The following is a 19,474-nucleotide window of genomic DNA, read 5'->3' as shown; positions in this document are numbered from 1 at the left end:
AATTTTTCATTTTGGTTATTGTACTTTTCAACTCCAGAATTTCCATTTGGCTATTTTTATAATTTCTATGTCTTTATTGATAGTATCTCTATGAAGAGACATCATCATCATAACTTCCTTTACGTCTTTAAAAATGGTTTCCTTTAATTGTTTGAATATATTTATAATGGCTTGGAAGCCTTTGTCAAATTTGAAATCTGGGCCCTACCACAGGTAGTTTCTTTTGCCTGTTTTTCTCCCCCATGTACAAATCGTGCTTTCCTGTTTCTGTGCATGTCATAATTTTTGGTTGAAGTCTGGACGTTTTAGGTAATATACTGTAGGAACTCTGGACAATGACTCTTTCACTTCTCCAGGGCTACTTTTTTGTTTTTTTTTTTTTTTGCTTGTTTTTTGTTTACTGACTTGACTAGACTATTTTATTTTTAAAAATATTTATTTATTTATTTAGGCTATACCGGGTCTTGGTTGAGGCATGCAGACTTCTTAGTTGCAGCATGCAGACTCTTAGTTGTGGCATGCAAGCGGGATCTAGTTCCCAGACCAGGGGTCAAACCCAGGCCCCCTGCATTGGGAGCACAGGGTCTTACCCAATGGACCACCAGGGACAGACTATTTTAGTGAAGTCTATTTCCTCTGCAGTGTGAACCTTGAGTGTCACTCCTCAGAGGGCACAGACTTGGACATGAATACAGTCACCCTAGGATGATATTGGTTTTAGCAGGACTCTCTTTGACTATCTCTTTCCCTGATTTTTGTGTTAAGCTCTCTGACTCATTTGTTATCACATACAGCTGTTAAGATTCCGCTAATTGCTGGTTGATTGCTCTGTTTTCGAAATGCCTTGGGGCAGAGATTGTTCCACAGTCTGATCCAATTAAATTCAGACGGGGTAAATTTTGAGGAGTCTTTGAGGTTTGTTCTGATTGCAGGAGGGCTCTTCTTAGCTGTTTCTTTCCCTAGTTCTCTTTGGTGTACTAGCTGGCATACAGTAGCTGCTTGGTCTCAATTAAGAGGAGTCTCTTTTTATTTGCTTATCACCAAAATCTCATTGTTTTCAAGAGTGTCCTTAGGGTTGAACTTCCCCACACTGTTTCAGATAAAGTCAAATTCCTTTGGGGGAAAGCTTCTGAGCTCTCTGTTCTTATGGCGAAATCGCTGGTCTTCTTGGCTTGCCTCTGCCAGCATAGAACATCTCTTCTACGAGTGACCTGGGTCAAGCGTGTTCAGGGTTGCAGTATTCTCTGCCTGTCATCCTTAGAGTTGAGTGGCTATCCTGTTAGTAGGGGCTGAGCGAAGAAAAGGAACCCCCAACCTCTTGCTCACACTCACCATCAACTTAGTTTCTTTAACTCAAGAGCTGGAGAGGATGAGAAATGCTACCATTCTCTGTAAGATATTGTATCCCTTGATTAGGAGCTGAGGGGAGTGAGAGCTACCTTCTTGGCCATACCCACCCAGAGCTGGCATTCCATCCAGATGAACTGAGGGTGGGAGTGAGGGATGGTACTTGTCATGGCTCAAGGGTCATAGACTCTTGCTGTTCTCACCAAGTTTTAGGATGTTTTCTTGAATAAATGTTTCTTCATTTGCTGTATGCCCTTAGGACACTGCCCAGAGAATTTAAGCGGTTAGTGTTTTAAAATAGTTTTCACCAGTTATGCTTGTTTGCTTGGGAGCAGCTTCACAGAGGTCCTCATGCTGCCACCTCAGAAATGAAACTCCCTCTCACTTATCTTTTTAATCATACTATTTCTATTAATATCCTTGAGCTTTGTTTTGGATGCAGTTAATTACTTGAAAACAGTTTGATCATTTCAGATCTTAAGAATTTTTAGATAAAATTTTTTAGATAAAAATTGATTAGAAATTTTTAGTCTAGGCCTAGCTGAAACAAGACTCTCTAAGTATTTAATACCCCATCAAGGTTTTCCAATCTGTTTGGTGAGAACAGGAACTATTTCCAGCCTGGTGTGATTGCTGGGAACTGTTGTCTCTGATTTTTCAGGTAGTTTTCCCACTAGCCTTGGGTAATTTTCCTCACAGGCATACAGTGATCAGTATTCAGCTGAATACTCAAGATGGAACCTATGCAGAGATCCAGAGTTCTTGCACTGTGTAGCTTTCTTCTCTCCAGTACTCTATCCTGAGAATTCTAACTGACTTGGTTTCACTGGTCTCTCAGCTCCATCTCCTCAACTCAGGGAGTCTGCAAGGATCTGCTTGTGCCACGGTTTCCAGGTCAGTAAGCTGGTTAGATTGCAAGGCTTACCTCATTTATTTTCTGTCTCTCAGGGATCTTCATATTCATTGCCTGGTAAATAGTGTCTTGAAAACCATATCTTCATATATTTTGTCTGTCTTTCATCATTTCAGATGAGGGTAGATACAGTTCCTTATATTGCATCTTGGCTGGTACAGAAGTCCTCTTTAAACATTTGAAATATTCATTTTTAGTCTCTCCCTGATTTTCAGTTATTTCAAATTCTTGGGGCGTTAATTCTCCTATTTCTACCATCTACTGACTCTTGTTCTTAATGAATACTTTCCTCGTGTTCCAAAATTTTCTAAAGTTCACCTTTAATGACAATTTTCTCCCTTTGGAAATTCCAAGTGGCTTGAATGGTGGAAGTGTTCCTCTAGAATAGTTGTCCCAGGTAAGTCATCCAAGAACTAATTTCTATGTTCATTTCTCAGTTTATTTTTTTATTATTTTTTAATATTTATTTTATGGGGGGGCTGCATCAGGTCTTAGTTGTGGCACGTGGGATCTTTGTTGAGGCATGAGGGATCTTTCGTTGTGGCGCGCAGGCATCTCTCTAGTTGTGGTGTGTGGGTTTTTTCTCTTTTCTAGTTGTAGTGCACAGGCTCCAGGGCACGTGGGCTCTGTAGCTTTGGCACGCAGGTTTCAGAGCACGTGGGCTCTGTACTTTGTGGCACATGGGCTCTCTAGTTGAGGCATGTGAGCTCAGTAGTTGTGGCACGAGGGCTTAGTTGCCCCACAGCATGTGGGATCTTTGTTCCCTGACCAGGGATTGAACCCACATCCCCTGCATTGTGAGGTGGATTCTTTACCACTGGACCTCCAGGGAAATCCCTAACTTCTCAGTTTATCAAGTGGATAGGTTGATTTCAGATTCTCAACCAGTGTGCAGTATAATCTAGGGTTTTGATTTCTAACAGAAGACTTTTTTTCCATATATAGCCCTGAATAAAAACAAGTTTCCTTTGTGCTTTCTCTGGGTCAATGATAAAAATCTTCTATTACTTTATCAAGGTTGAGAGGCCTTTCTAGGGTGTTAGCTTTTTTTTAAAAGTTATTTATTTATTTAGGCTGCATTGGGTCTTCATTGCTGTGTGTGGGCTTTCTCTAGTTGCAGCGAGTGGGGGCTACTCTTCATTGCAGTGCCTGGGCTTCTCATTGTGGTGGCTTCTCTTGTTATGGAGCACGGGCTCTAGGCACACAGGCTTCAGTAGATGTGGTGTGTGGGCTCAGTAGTTGTGGCTTGTGGGCTCTAGAACACAGGCTCAGTAGTTATGGTGCACGGGCTTAGTTGCTCTGCAGCATGTGGGATCTTCCCGGACCAGGGGTCAAACCCATGTCCCCTGCATTGCCAGGCGGACTCTTAACCACTGCGCCACCAGGGAAGTCCTCTAAGGTCTTAGCTTTATGAACAGGTTTTAGTTTCAGCTCCTCACCTTGAGCAGAGTCATGACCTCATATCCTCTCCTTATGTAGGCATTAAAACCCAAGTTTATAAATGCTGAGACTATATGAATCTGCAAACTACCCCCAAGACCACTGTACTGGTTTTCAGCTCGTTTGTCATTTTAACGAAGGGGGATTTATTTTCCTTTCTTGTGATTTCAGCTAGGTATTAAATTGTTCATATATAAATTCAACAGTTATAGATAGTTACAGCAGAAGGTATTCCATATTAGCTAAATCTATCATGTTTTGGGACTATAAATTCTATCCTCCAATAAGGATTAGGCAAAATATTGTATATGTATGTAGATGTGCATTATTACAGAAAATAGGTCCAAAACTTTAATTAAATTCTTAAATAGGTCTACAAACCAAACAAGGTTTAAGGATAATTGCTTTTAACTTTAGATCTGTTTGTCTAAAATTTTACAGTTAAGATGCTATATAATCCTACAAATTTAGAATTCTTTGGACTTACCTTCCCTAATAGATACATAGATATAGCTATGTCTGATTATATTTTTTATACATTTCAAGCTAATAAATTCCCATTTATCATTCGTATCTTTTCTATAACCCTAACTGCAATACACTTTTTAAAAATTAATTAATTTATTTGTTTATATTTTTGGCTGCATTGGGTCTTTGTTGCTGCACATGGGCTTTCTCTAGTTGCGGCGAGCGGGGGCTACTCTTCATTGCGGTGTGCGGGCTTCTCATTGCAGTGGCTCCTCTTGTTGCGGAGCACAGGCTCTAGGGGCACAGGCTCCAGTAGTTGTGGCACGTGGGCTCAGTGGTTGTGGCTCGCGGGCTAAGAGCGCAGGCTCAGTAGTTGTGGCGCACTGGCTTAGTTGCTCCATGGCATGTGGGATTTTCCTGGACCAGGCCTCAAACCCGTGTCCCCTGCCGTGGCAGGCAGATTCTTAACCACTGTGCCACCAGGGAAGTCCCTGCAATACACTTTTTGAACACATTTATTTACTCAATGGCCAACAGAATGAAGATCCTAGATATCTCTTGTGCATATGAAAGTATAAATACTACAAGAAGGCGGAGGTATAGAAGAAAAGGTGGGGCTTCCCTGGTGGTGCAGTAGCTGAGTGTGCCTGCCAATGCAGGGGACACGGGTTTGAGCCCTGGTCAGGGAAGATCCCACATGCCGCGGAGCAACTAGGCCCATGAGCCACAACTACTGAGCCTGCGCATCTGGAGCTTGTGCTCCGCAACAGGAGAGGCCACGACAGTGAGAGGCCCACGCACCGCGATGAAGAGTGGCCCCTGCTCGCTGCAACTAGAGAAAGCCCTTGCACGGAAACGAAGACCCAACACAGCCAAAAATAAATAAATAAATTAATTAATTAAAAAAAAATAAAAAGAAGAAAAGGTGGAGGGTGAAAAGAATAACTAAGAAATTAATGTGGTACAGAAAGAGAGTGTCTCAATAAGCACAGTATGAAGATGGTTAATATTTGAAGGTAGGAGGATATTAGCCCTCACAACTAGGGATCAGCATTTCTAAGTGTCCATCTGTTTCATAAAGTGACTCCTTGATTAAACTGCTTACACTCCTTGATTTTTACTCTAGATACACAGGGCAAAATATCAAATATGTATATTTGGTATATATTTAATATATATATCAAAAGTCATTACAATTACGGTATTGAAATGGTTGAATAATTCCACACGTAAATGGATTAGATTAGGGAGGAAATATTCTTTATAGAAGACTATTATTAGTTGGGAGAAGAGACAACAGAAAAATTGAGAGGAAATCAATTAATTTTGTTATTTAGCCAGGCTGGATTTTACTGAAATATACTATCTAAATAAGCATAAATAAGATCATCCATATCCTCGGGAAAATTATCATCACACACATACAGGTAGAAGTTAGGAGCAACTTAATGTTTAAAGCTGATATACTTGTTTGACATTCTTACATGAAATAAAATTCAGTATAAAACTACCAACTCACTTCATTTGGTTCCTTTAATAGCATTTTTTTTTTTTTTTTGCGGTACGCGGGCCTCTCACTGTTGTGGCCTCTCCCGTTGCGGAGCACAGGCTCCAGACACGCAGGCTCAGCGGCCATGGCTCACGGGCCCAGCCGCTCCGCGGCATGTGGGATCCTCCCGGACCGGGGCACGAACCCGTGTCTCCTGCATCGGCAGGCGGACTCTCAACCACTGCGCCACCAGGGAAGCCCAACAGCATTATTATTAATTAGCAATAATGGTAGTAAAGATAAAGGTATAGTTTCTGTCTTCTAAGGACATACTTTTCAGAGTTTCTTTTCAAAATGTTCTTTAAACTATCAGATGATTTGTACATTAACAGCTAAATCCCATAAGTCTTGTCATGAGTAAAGAAGATAAATTTCCTATGATTTTATCTATTTATTATATAAGGAAACATTTCCTGCCCAAAAGTCTACTTGACTACATGATTTTTCCATTCAAAAATACAGTATGTATTTTCCATGTGATTCTCTGCTAGCAACTAACAGCTACCAATCAAGAGAAGCCATTATATTGAGAAGCCTTACTGATACAGTGAAAAAAACAAACATGGAATTCAAAATCGGACAGCAAATCTAAGTTTGACTACTGGCTCTGCCATTTACTAGTTGTGTGACCTTAACAAAGCTATTTAACAGCTGATCACTTTCTTTATCTGAAAAAGTAAAGGGATTACTATGCCTAAAACAAAGGATTGTTGTGAGAATTATAGATAAAAATGCCAAGTACTCAAAATGCTAAAAAGAAAAAAACAATAACAACTAGAGTGAGATTGTGGTACACGACCTGTTCTAGATGCCTCTTTTTCTCCTTTAATGTGAGTAAATACTGTCTAAGTCTTTCCTGTATTACAAAATGAATTATGTAACAAAGATAAAATTTCCGCAGTTTTAGTTTGTGGACCTCGAAGTTCTAACTAAGGCTGATCTTCTCAAACCTACTCACTTATTAAATTCCAGCTATGTCCTAGCACTCTTCTTATAACTAAAAAAAACACTGTAAAATTCTCTAAAATTCCTGCAACATCTCAGATCCTAGGAAATAGCAATGAGAAGAGATTATCAACCCCTGTCCTTAGGAGTCTCTTGAAGTTTGATTTCTTGAACTAAAAGACTTCTGAAAGCTATTAAAGAAGAGCCTATTGGGAAAAACAAAACAAACAACAAATAGCAAAATCTCCCTTTCTCCTGATCTGATCCCCTAGTTCCACTTTCTTCCAGTTCTGGGCTAAGGACTTGAAAGCAAGCAATCCCATTATGAATTGAGGCAACATAATATATACCTCAAAAGTTCTTTGAGGCCTTGGTACCCAAGTGGGGAGTAGTTTTACTTTCTAAGTAAGTAACCATAAAAGATTGTGTTAAACACGTAACACTCCATTCTCAACAGAAACCATCTCTGTCTACACACTTAACAGCAACTGAAAAGTAGAGGTTAATGCCACTCTATTAGAATGTTTGCAAAGAAGTTAAATTCTATCACGCCAAAATGAAAAGTTACAAATTTGTTTTCCCTAGATACTTCCCTGTGAAAATAAATTCCTTTACTGGTAATTTACATAATAAACGTTTTGGTTTGTTAAAAAGGGCATTGAGAGGGTATATAACTTCAGACAAGTCACTTAACCTGTTAGATCAAGTGCTCTCTATATCCCTGCTACTCAAAGTGTGGTCCACAATCAGCAGAATTGACATCACTTGGGAGCTTGTTAGACATGCAGAATATTAGGCTTACTATAACTCAGTATAGGAAACTACTGTACCCCAGACCTGCTGACTCAGAGTCTTCATTTTAACAAGATCACATGTGGTTTATATATATATATGAAAGTTTCAGAACCACACCTCTATACAATCAGGGGGTTTGACTAAATGATCTTAAATTAAGGTCACGTATAACTGATTATTTTTTCAAGAGAAAAATCAGATCTGACAACACTGGCGCCTGTATTCTCATGCGGCAACAGTAGGCTGGAACTGAGTAGCAGCTGCCTCATAAGATGGGGCATGCACTCTCCTTGGCTTCCCCAGTCCTCATCTGGCCCCTCCATGTATTTATATTAACTGCTTGGCCCCTATTTAGCCACTAATCTAAATTATATAGATCCCAAGCAGTAATGAGGAAGTTCCTTTTTCAGTAAATAAGAGAGGCCTTCAGAGGTAAAAATTCATTAGCTATAAGTAGTTTTAGGTGAAAGGAAATAAATTGTTCATTTACCTTGATGGGAAGTAGTGAGGTCCAGGTAGGAAGTAAGGGTGATGAAAAGCGAATCGTGGTGGCGTCCCAAATAATGTGGCTGCATGGCCAAGGGGAGGGGGCTGGAAGATATGTGAGTGTGGAATAGGAGGAGCTTGGGGGATTGGAACACTTCTGGGACAAGTGGAAATGCTGGGATACTCCTTGGGAGGCTGGATGGTAGAGGCTGCAAATCTGGCGTGGGCAGTACTTGCACTAGTTGGAATCCTGCTGGTGCTCTCCAGAAAGACAGGAGTGGGTCTCTTCACAGAGTGACTGGCTCCAGAATGCAGCTGATGAGTGTCCGTTTCGGAGGGCCCAGCAAAGCACTGGGGTAGGAGTGGTGGACAAAGGGGCAAACTTGGAGCCTGGACAGCCACCTGGGCAGTACTGGAGATGCTTGGCTGGAAAACTGTGATGGGGCTTGGGCGCTGGACTGCAGGTGTGGGCAGCTGGATGGCAGGTGGAGCTTCATCTTTGGAAATAAAAATAGCATGGGTCAGGCATAAACTGAGTCACTCCATATTTTTCTTTTTTCAGCAGAACTTAATAAACTATACAACCAGAAGCCTTCACTAACCACCTTACCTAAGAACATCACCACTCTATTTTACCATCTTGAACAAACTGAAGCCATCTTGTTCATTTATTTTACATTCTTGTCTCTCTTTCCCACCTAGATTCTAAGTGCCATAAGAGGAGAGACCTTTTCTGTTTTGCTCACTACTGTATCCCCAGGCCTCAAAATTCTGCCTGGCACAGAATAGGCCCTTAAAAAATATTTTTTGGATGAATAAAATGATTGAGTGATTGAGTGAAAGACAAATACACACAAATGCTGGCACATATATAAAAATGTTTCTAAAAGAAATAATATGAAACTACTGATAGTGGTTACTTTTAAAAGGTGGTCATCTGGAAGAGGGGACAGGGCCGTGGGATGCCAGACTTTCATTTTATACCTATTGGTACTATTTGAACTTTCTATTCTCTAAATATATCAATTTTATTATACATATTAATAGAGGTTTCATCCTAGTGGTATGGGTCATTTTTCTTTTATTTTGTATACTTCTCTATATTAAACTAAATTATAATTGACATTTAATTTTTTAATTGGAAAAAACTAAAGAAACAATCAGTAAAATTATTTTGCTTTATTGCATTCAATATGAATACATAAGGAAATTCCCAAGTGAGACTAAGACTTACCATAGGTCAGCAATTTGTGACAGATAAGAAAGGAATATTATCGCAGCAGGGCATGCTGGATATAGCAGAATTTTTAGAGGCAAGTGAAATAATCATGTATTTGATCTTTTTGATCCTGAAGAAGAGAGGACTGCTGACCGAGTTGCTGAGTTATCCAAATGACACACTTAGCCTAAATTTAACTCAACTTTTCCACAGAAATACAGAGAGAAGCCAAAGCAATAGATTCATGATCTAGTTTATTTCCATGCAGTCAGGTCTCTGTTAATATAGAAGATGCAGTCCAAGAACAGACACTGTGGTTAGAAATGTTTCTGTCAGAGGCCAAAAGGATTGTGAATCTTCTCTCAGCCTTGGCCAGGTAACACCTTCCTCTCCTTCCTTCTCTCCAGATAAGTCAAATAACTACCCCTCCTCCCCCTTAAACCTGGAGGTAGGGAATTAAGGGGTATATCTGTTTCAAGTTGGCCTCTGACCCAGTGAAGTAGAGGCAACATAGGAGCAGGGTGTAGATGGGAGCTGTACTGATTCTCAGTTAATGGGGTTACATGGACTAGCCCTCCAATCTGTGAGGCACAGGCCTTAGGCCTTTCCTGATTAATCAAACATAATTTCCCTCTTCAGGTCCCCTCAGAACCTATAAATCTATCAAACATCACAAAATAGTGTAAATTTGCAGGTCTGCCACCCTTACCACAATCACAAAACTGGGAGCTCAAGAGCAGGGACAGTTTAATTCATGTTTGTATCCCCATTACCTGGCACAGAACTTGGTTAATAATAGTTAAGAAAGGTATGACTAGATGAAAGAAAAAACAAACTAACAAATAAACCTATAGCTGACAGAACCTCTGCCACTCATCTGGTATAAGGAAAATCTCCTTCTTTATGCAACTATGAAGCCAGGCTGACCTGTAAAATCTCTCAGTTTTATTCACTGAATTATCACTGCACTCAAGACATCTGCTCCTAAAATCTACTCTGATGCAGATTTCTTTTCCCTGTACAGTACAAGAGGCTCTTAGTCCTCAGAAAAGAAGTATGGTCATTTTAGGCAAAGGAAACACAAATTATACGAGCCATAGAGAACAATGATATTATTTCAGTTATTGAAGAAGGAAGGGACTCATCCTTTAGCTGATACAAATGTTCTTTTCTACCAAAGATATTTTTATAAAATAAGGGGTACCAGTGAGGCATGAGGTGATAAAATCATGCATTTATTTAACTAAACAAATATTCACTAAGCAACTAACATGTGTCAAGCACCATTTTGGCCTGAGGTAAAAAATCAGATAAATCAGGTGCATAGAGAGTTATATGGTAGTATAATGAAGATGTCCTAAATGTCAAAATTCTTGTTGCTAAACAAGAGGTTAAAGTCTGCGACACCTAGTCATCACTGATAAACTGTCAGTGAATAGGGAAGACTTGTGGAATGGGCAGAGATCTAATGTATCACACTGTAGATAAAGTATGGAAAAGACCAGCCAGTCACCTGGTTTCTCTCCTTCTAGCATACAGCTAGGTTACATTTCTCAGCCTCCCTTGCAGTTAGGAGTGGTCCTGTGGCTCAGGCTAACCAATGGAATGTAAGAAGAAGTGATATGCACCACTTCTGAAACTGGCCCATAAAAAACTCTCATGCATGATCCTCCATGCTCTTTTCCCTTCCGCAGGTCATGCACACTTGGATGCTACATATCAAAGATGGAAGAGCCATAGGGTAGAAGAAAACTGTGTCCATGAATCCCTTGGAAGAAAGCCAGAAATACTTATTTTGGACTTTACATGTGTAAAAAAGTAAACCATGATTCTGTTTAAACCGTTATGTTTAGATGAGTGTTGAAGCAGCTAGCATTATCTAATTGTTACATGAGGTACAGAGCAGAATTTTAGATCTATAGTACAATATGATGAGAACAAAAGAAAAAATTTAAAGTTATTAATAACTTTCAACAATTCTGGCAAATCTCTCCCACCCACTCCTAAAGAGGAAGACTCTACTGCCTGTGTTGAATGGATGAAGGATGCAACCAGGCTTTTGTTGTGTGACTCGGATAAACAGGAAGGAGTAGAGAATGGCATAAACTGAGGACAGACCAAATTTCTCTACGAGAAAAAGTTGTATAGAGGTAGAAAGAAGAACAGGAGGATGAGCATATGGCTGAGGAGAGAGAAACAGAGGCAGAGAGAGGAGGAGAGGACAGAGAGAAATAGAGTAAGAGCAGAGACATAGAGACAGAGATGGGAAATGGAGACTTGGGAAGAACAGTTAGACAACTGCTAAGAAAGATGGGACTTTGGGGACAGAAATGGTAATGAGGAACCTAAGAAGACTTACTATAGTTTGAACCATAAGATTCTATCTTCCTTGCCTCATAAGAAAACCTACAATAATGAGCTACATCACTTTTCAAGGAATTTTCAAGCCATATCTTTGTTTCTTATGGATATAAAACTTAGCTAGAACTGATCTTAAGTCAGGGACAAGACCAGATTTTTTTGCATTATAATAACAGTATCAGAATGTTGGAGGGTTTTTTTTGTTCTGTTTCTGTTAAATAAGAACAGATGGGTAAATCAAAATCACATCACATGTTTACTACCAAAAAATTAAAATAGTAGTAAACATTTTTAAAGTAAAAATTTAGAGAAAATGTATGAATTCAGAAGAATGAAAGATGTCAACTGAGTTTGGATGTAATAAGGAAAACCCATTTCAGGTTTGAGAAATAAAATGTAGAAAATGAAATAATCTCACCAGAAAATTCCTAAATATATAAAACTGACATTTAAAAGCCAGGCTAAAATAAATATAGCTTCTACCAAACTTCCAGAATCCTTTAAAATAAATTTGATCACTTAATGTAAAATGAAAATGCTGGCATAACTGGCATCAAAGACATATGATAAAAGAAAGTATCTAAAAAGTATTCTGGACTATCTGGCTGTAAGTACTTTCAGAAACTAGAAACAGGAGACAAGTTCACAAGATCAAAATATCACAAGATCTTAGGTGGCATTCACTGAAGAACTTTAGAGAAACTCAAAGTTAGAGCTGAGAAAATATTAGATGAAGTAAATACAAATGGTCTCTCTGCCAAAAATGCTATGCCAGAGCATTTTCCAAGTTATTGGAAGTAGTGAACTTGTTATTGGAAGCAGTGAACTTGAGAACTATAGTTTTAACATTTTGTGTGATGACTCCTGTTATTAATCCATCAAAACAAGCACTTCACATATCATTTTTCTTCACAGGTAGACCCACTCCTCAGTTAGAGACTAATAGACCACCTATATTTTTTTTTTTTTGCCGTACGCGGGCCTCTCACCGCTGCGGCCTCTCCCGTTGCGGAGCACAGGCTCCAGACGCGCAGGCTCAGTGGCCATGGCTCACGGGCCCAGCCGCCCCGCGGCATGTGGGATCTTCCCGGACCAGGGCACGAACCCGTGTCCCCTGCACCGGCAGGCGGACTCTCAACTACTGCGCCACCAGGGAAGCCCTGGTGAGTCTATTTCCTACACTTAAAAAGCTGATGAAATCTATACAATGTATTAGTGTATAAAGGTTGCTAGGAAAAAAGAGAGCAAATTTTTTCTGATAAGAGATAAATTATACCTCACTCCTCACTAACTTGATATCTTTCTTCCATGGGAATAAACAAAACAAGTTTGAAAACACAATTACCGTGACTTTATGTTTAGAATATAATATAAAATTAGCTGAAAGAAACAAAAAAAGGGATGGTGTAAAAATTTGTATCTGTAGGTAATAAGCGATTAAAAGTAGATTCTCTTAGGGATTTGTGCTATAATTTGTTCTTATTTAACAGTTTTATAAATGATTTAGAATATAAAATATATAGTGAAATTACCAAATTTGCAACTGATAACAATTCCTCCAAGTAATATAATGCCACACTGATGAGTACAAACTAAAAGAACATATTTCAAAAGTTGTATGATTGGGCAGCAGAGTAGCCAATAAATCTCATCATAACTCTTATATAACTATTAAATATATATATATCATAATTATTATACATATAACTTTATATATCTGGGAAAATAATTCCCAAATTTTATACTTAAAAGATAATGATTTTTTAAATCATTTGAGAGCCAAGAATTAAATCTTTACTGACACTACATGTTACTAGAAATAAGAGAAATTTAAAAAGAAAAAAGCAAATAAAAGATCATTTTCCTTAGATTTGATTACTTTGTATATGGCTCTGAAATGCTTCCTATAATTCTGCTTCTCATACTTAAATAAAACATCATGGATGCGAGAGCTCTACCACTTTCTATCTCCCCAAATCTTTGCTCAGAATTGCATAAAATTAATATATTGTATAAAACTGTCAGCTGTCTCAAGTAAGAACACTGATAAATATATTTCTGGGGAGAGAAAACATACAGCATTTAACTGTGGATAGAATGACATGGAAGAGGAGTCTTAGAAAAAGGGGTAAAGAGAAGAAACAGATGATAAAAGTGTAAATCATAAATAACAGATAACACAAGGTAAGTTTTTAAAAAAAGCACAATTAAGGCTAGATTGAAATACAGGATTAAAAGAGATACTACCAAATAGCAAAGGGTGAAAGTGCCTGCCTGTTCTGGGAGAGGACAGGGTGATAGGATCAGCTTTCTTTGCCTTGAGCCTAGATAGCCTGAACGTGGTTTTGTTGGTATCCATTGCTACAATGATACACAGGAAAAAAACTGAAAATGCCTAAGATCCTAATAAGTTAATTTTCAAGATATCTAAACCTCTCATCACATAGATATGAGGAGGTAGAAACTGGAAAGAACAGTAGTTTCAGGACAAGTGATAGCAAGTAGTGAACGTACAAAGCTCTGCCTAAGAGATGACTAAAATAGGCTCTGGAAGAACAAACTAATGATGGATAGACCTATAACAAGTTCTTAAGATACTAGATTCTCAATTTTGGGTTCTTAAAAGCAAAAGACAGGAATGTTGTGAAGAACTGATAACAGAGGAGAAATTTAGGGAAAGACAATGTAATGAACGAAATATCTGGTAGAAGATAACTTCCATTGCTTTTCTAGGGCAGCAAAAAAAAAAAAATGGTCTTAAGAGATCAGTCACTATTACTATATTCCAGGACAGGATGCCTCATACCCCATCAGCAAGGCATTCTTTTATGCTAATAGTAAAAACATATTCCTATTTCCTATTGAATTACCTCAGTCATTTCCTGCATTATCTGCATAATCTATGGACTCATCCTGATTTGCTTAAAAGGTCTGACACAGAATATTTGCTACTCTAGCAAACCAAGGGTTTTGATGTCTACTGAAATCTTTCTTTCCCTGATTCAATGTTTTCACTCTATTTTTGATTTTTTTCTTAACATTGTTGTTCTAAACTCTTAAGCTAACAGAAACAAAATTTCAAGTTAAGAGGTAAAATTATCACACAGCCATTAAAAAATTTGTAATCTACAATAAAATCAACTCACCAACTGAATGAGTGATGGGGTTCTGTAGGCTGGGAATTACCACAGAGTAGGTAGGTGAGCAATAAGGATAAACTGTTGTTGAATTTGTAGAGATGATATTCTGTGTGGTACCAGAAAGTACATTGGAAACGCTTAGAGGGAAGCGTTTTCGCTTCCCTGGACGAGGCTGATAAATCCAACCTAGAGAAGATAAACTATTTTTAATTTGAACATATAGATGCTATTTAGCCTTTAAATAGTTCTTTACACATTAAAAGTCCAAAACACTTCTAAGTCTTCATTGTCTAAAGTATCTTTTCCAGCTCTATGATACCATTTCTGTGCATTTTAGCATATATATCCATATGGCTCCTAACTAGCGGCCAATGTTGTAACCCATAATTCAAAGGAAGAGAAAGGGCGAATGTCTTTTATCCAAAGACACATAATGAATTTATAGTAAAATCAACATTAAAGGCACTGAGTTTGAATCCCAAAGCTTTTCCTCTACCCATAAAACAATGCCCCAGTAAGATACTATTTGTCTCCTCCTGTTTCCTCACTTTCTATAAGACACAATTATCTATATCTTACGATGAAGTGGTTACTAATGACCAGTCACTATTTTTATGCCTTCTTCAGAAAGAGTCACTCTCTTAGACTTGGCAGTCTCCAAGTCCACAAACCACCCAATTTCCTTCCAAACTCAGAAAAGTGGAGTTAGGGCAGTTGTAGCCACTGTATAACCAAGAGAATCACTGGTTCCCTGTAACTGCTGCTCTGACGATTCCCCCCTAGAACCTTTCTCCTACTACTTTAGAAAAATAGTTATTCTTTTCCCACCATGCACAATATGTTGGCCATAAACTGTGCTTTTACCAAGCTTAATATCAATTTCCTCACTGCTGGGGAGAGAATCAGAATTTATTTCAAACTACATCATGATGAGGATAAATTTATCAATCAGAAGGCAGCACTATATTCTGATAATCATATAATATTAAAATGGAGCATGGTGTTAATGCCTGCAGCATGCCCTGCATATTTTCTCTGTTGCTCTGATCTGAACTTCATTTTCTAGCATATTTGAAAAATTATAGCCTAGAACTCTGGAGCTTTACCTTCATTACGTTTATATTTATATATTTAATCAAAACGACAGTAAAACTGTTTGTCCCCAGGTTTGCATTAGTTGGCAAATATGAGACCAGCTATCCCTCTACTTTGTTCTGTTTAAGGAAACTTATGCCCAGTATCAATTAAATCATTACTGTAATATTAGCCAGTATTTTCTCTATTGTACATATCAGATTAGAAAAAAATTACATTTTTGTCTTTCAGTCTCAACCTAACCTATTCTTTACCTAAATAAATTTAAAGAAATTAGAAAGAGGCTTTGTTCATTTCATTTGATTACCAGGAAATTCCTCTCTGTGCTTTTCTTTAATCTTTTGTGCTTCATCATAATAGGGTTTCTTTTGTTCTTCACTAAGTTTGTTCCACTCTAACCCGAGCTGGACACTGATTTCTGCATTGTTGGCTGCTGGGTTAGCTTTGGCTAGTGCTGGCCGGTGGATCCTTGCCCAAACCATAAATGCATTCATGGGTCGCTTCACATGACCATTTCTGTCCTTACTGAAGGGAGTGTCTGGTATTCCTACATGACAAAAATTAAGAGACTAAATTAATGTGCCACACACACACACAATTTTAAAGTGAAGTGCACTTCCACCTATATTTACTTTTTAAATATCTGGAGAAAATATACACTTCAATATAGCCAAGGAACTGCCAGTGTTCCAGAATTCCTCATAACCCCTGAACTCTGCATTCTAAACTGTGGCTTAGAAAGACTCTTCTCTTCCTCAAAAAGAATAATATTGTTGAAGATACTGTGGAAGTAATAATGTTGAAGACACAGTAAACTGCTGGCTTACTACTTCTTTGAGCTATATTAATATATCTAACAATAATTAACATTTAGTTTATTTCCCATTAAAATATTCTATTACTGGGGGACAGGAATTAGGACTTATTAATGACTATAATCCCAGCGCTAGGTGGGTGTACCCTAAATGTTTAAAGGAATTCATTTACATGCCACTAGAGTGCCCATTCAAACAAAAATACTTATAATATTAATATACTATATTATTTATATTTTGTTATGAAGGTGAAGCACCTGCCAAGGTGGGTCACTAACACTAGTTCCATGTCCCAGGAGAAAAAATAAGAGGAAAATAAGAAAGGTGACTTTTTGAAAATCACAGAGACAGCTGAAATTACAATAAAGGAAGTTGTTTAGATTCACATCTCTTACATAATTCATCAAAAACCACTGCCTATACACTTCATATACTGTTTCTCTTTATTTTAGGGTTACTTGATATATAAAATTTTAAAATGCACAAAGGATGAAATAAGTATTATAAAGAAAGCTTCCCCTTTCTCTCCTTTAGAAAATGAAAACAAAGTTTAAAAATTACTGACGATAAAAAGCAAGAGGATGGGGTACAGATGAACTTATTTGCAAAGCAGAAATAGAGACACAGATGTAGAGAGAACAAACATATGGGTACCACGGGGGGGAAGGGGAGGGTGGGATGAATTGGGAGATTGGGATTGACATATACACACTACTATGTGTAAAATAGATAACTGATGAGAACCTACTGTATAGCACAGGGAACTCTACTCAGTGCTCTGTGGTGACCTAAATAGGAAGGAAATCCGAAAAAGAGGGGATATATGTATACGTATAGCTGATTCACTTTGTTGTACAGCAGAAACTAATACAACATTGTAAAGCAACTATACTCTAATAAAATTTTAGAAAAAAAAAAGCAAGAGGGTGGGGTGGGGAGGAAGAATCAGTAAAGAAAATAAGAAAACAATAAAGATAAAAGTCAATGAAGATATGAACTGAAGATTAATATGACTTTCCATTGACATTTACTGCCATAGTATTCTGTCTGAATTACATCTTAAAATAAGAATTTTCTAGCTATATATTTGGAAATAACGGATAGAAATAAAATATCTACTTGTAATTGTTACTACTGTAACTGTGGTCATTTCTTTGAAAACAACTTATTCTACAGTGTTTTCATTTTCTATATTTCTATAAGTCCTTAGCTTTTAGAATACCATTACAATTAATTATGTACTGTTTTCTCCTAGAAAATGTTTACTCTTCATTTTTAAAGAAGATAAATCACCTCTATATCCAGTATAAACTTTCCTGTTTATTTTTTCATTAAACACTATTTTTTCTTGTTTCTTGATACATGTAAAAATACTGAGCTACTATAATACAATATTTTAAAATGTTGATTATCTGTAGCATATAAACTGAGGGCTTCGTGTTATCTAGCAAGAATATTTCTATTTTTGTGTATAAACATTAGTCACATCTAAATCTCATTCTTCACTGGGCCTTAAAAAAATAATTATTTTTAATGTTTGGGAATCCTGAACGTGTTAGCGTATTTTACTGGTATATGTACAAGTCAGAAGTGATACCTTTGCAGACTTTGCCCTGAACCCATGATTTTATTTTTCTAGTTTATGCTTCTCAACAGCTGACATGTCAGCTACGGGGCAACAGACGAAGCTTGAAAACCAGATTGTTTCCCCTGCCGTCTAATACCTGCATCTGAGGGAAGCACGGTGAGCGGGACATCTTTGGTTTCAATTTTTACAGAAGGTTCCAGTAAGGACTGCATTTTAATAGGCACTGGTGTCAAGGGGACCTTGGTCAATCCTGTCAGCTCTGAAGGTGGAGGTCCCTGAAACTGTATCCGGGCTCCAGGGGGCACGGTATGAAGAGTCAAAGGGATCCTGAGGTCTTGCTGGTGCGGCCCAAAGGCAATGGACGGCTGGGTCAGGATGACATCCTTGCTGCCATGGACCAGGTCACTGGACGCGGGCTCTGTGCCGAGCCTGGAGTCCTCGCGGAGTCTCTCAGGCTCCTCCGTTTTGATGACTCCTTCTCTGATAGCCGCCAGGCTTTTGCCTTCCCCGCCTTTTGCCGCCGTGTAGCTCATGACATCCTCCTCTTCCTCCAGATTGCCCTTCTCGTCCCCTCGGGGGCTGTCGAGGGCCGGCCCGGGGCCTCCTGCCTTCGCTGCCTTGGAGGCCTTAAGGCCCGCCTTGACGGCCCTCCGAGGTCCCACTGACGGATCCAAGCTGGGGTCCAGCTCCTGCTTCTCTGTCTTAACGTGCACCGGCAGGGGCTGCACCGGGTGCAACTGAGGCCTGCAGGGGGAGCCCTCGGACGCCGGCGGCGGCAGCAGTAGCAGCTCGGGCCTCAGCTGCAGCAGCCGCGCCTGCGCGGGAGAGGCGGCTGCGCCTTCCTCCCGGCCCTGAGGCAGTGGTGGCCCCGGCGGCAGCAGTAACACCTGCTCCGGGTTCACCTGCAGTACCCGCCGTGCCGCGGGCTGTACGCCCGACGCCGGAGCCTCTCCGCACGACGAGGCTACCGTCACAATGGCGGCCGCGCACGCGGCGAGCGGCGACGCAGAGGGCTCCGCGGCCGCTGCCCGAAAGGAGGCGCCCTCGACAGCCACCGGGGGCGGAGCGGGGCGCAGCGGGCGCGGCGGGGTCGCCCGCGGCAGTTGGCGCGGCTGAGGCGGCGGCTCCGGCCTGGCTCTCTCCATGGGGGTAGGGGGACGTCCCGGCCTACTCCCGGCCCGGATTGTAAGCTCAGCCGTTTGTTGGCGACCTTCTCCCCTCCCCCTTTCAGTTAAGACCCTTCCAAGGCCTTTGCTACCCAGAACCCTACGCGGTTCAAAAAGCAGCCCTTGGTCTTGGCCTCGCCAACCACA

The 19,474-nt window shown here is 39.5% G+C and overlaps 1 protein-coding gene across 2 annotated transcripts in view; it reads right to left on the bottom strand.

Annotated features, from left to right (window-relative positions):
* The window catches only part of SOX30 (SRY-box transcription factor 30), a 32,551-nt gene extending 13,245 nt beyond the window's left edge, over positions 1–19,306 (bottom strand). The window contains exons 1-4 of one of the 2 annotated variants that reach the window (XM_024760159.1): positions 18,298–19,306; positions 16,066–16,305; positions 14,670–14,849; positions 7,948–8,440 (exon numbers count right to left, since the gene is read on the bottom strand). In XM_024760159.1, the coding sequence (XP_024615927.1) occupies positions 7,948–8,440; positions 14,670–14,849; positions 16,066–16,305; positions 18,298–19,306 (1,922 nt within the window). The remainder of the gene's footprint in view (positions 1–7,947; positions 8,441–14,669; positions 14,850–16,065; positions 16,306–18,297) is intronic. The other variant, XM_024760160.1, reaches the window with a different exon arrangement.
* Between the last annotated feature and the right edge of the window lie 168 nt (positions 19,307–19,474).

This window comes from Neophocaena asiaeorientalis, unplaced genomic scaffold (genome assembly GCF_003031525.2).
Source record: "Neophocaena asiaeorientalis asiaeorientalis breed wild unplaced genomic scaffold, Neophocaena_asiaeorientalis_V1.1 scaffold336, whole genome shotgun sequence".
Taxonomy (NCBI): domain Eukaryota; kingdom Metazoa; phylum Chordata; class Mammalia; order Artiodactyla; family Phocoenidae; genus Neophocaena; species Neophocaena asiaeorientalis.
Note: the sequence above shows the minus strand (reverse complement) of the source record. Positions and strands in the feature narration are given on the sequence as shown.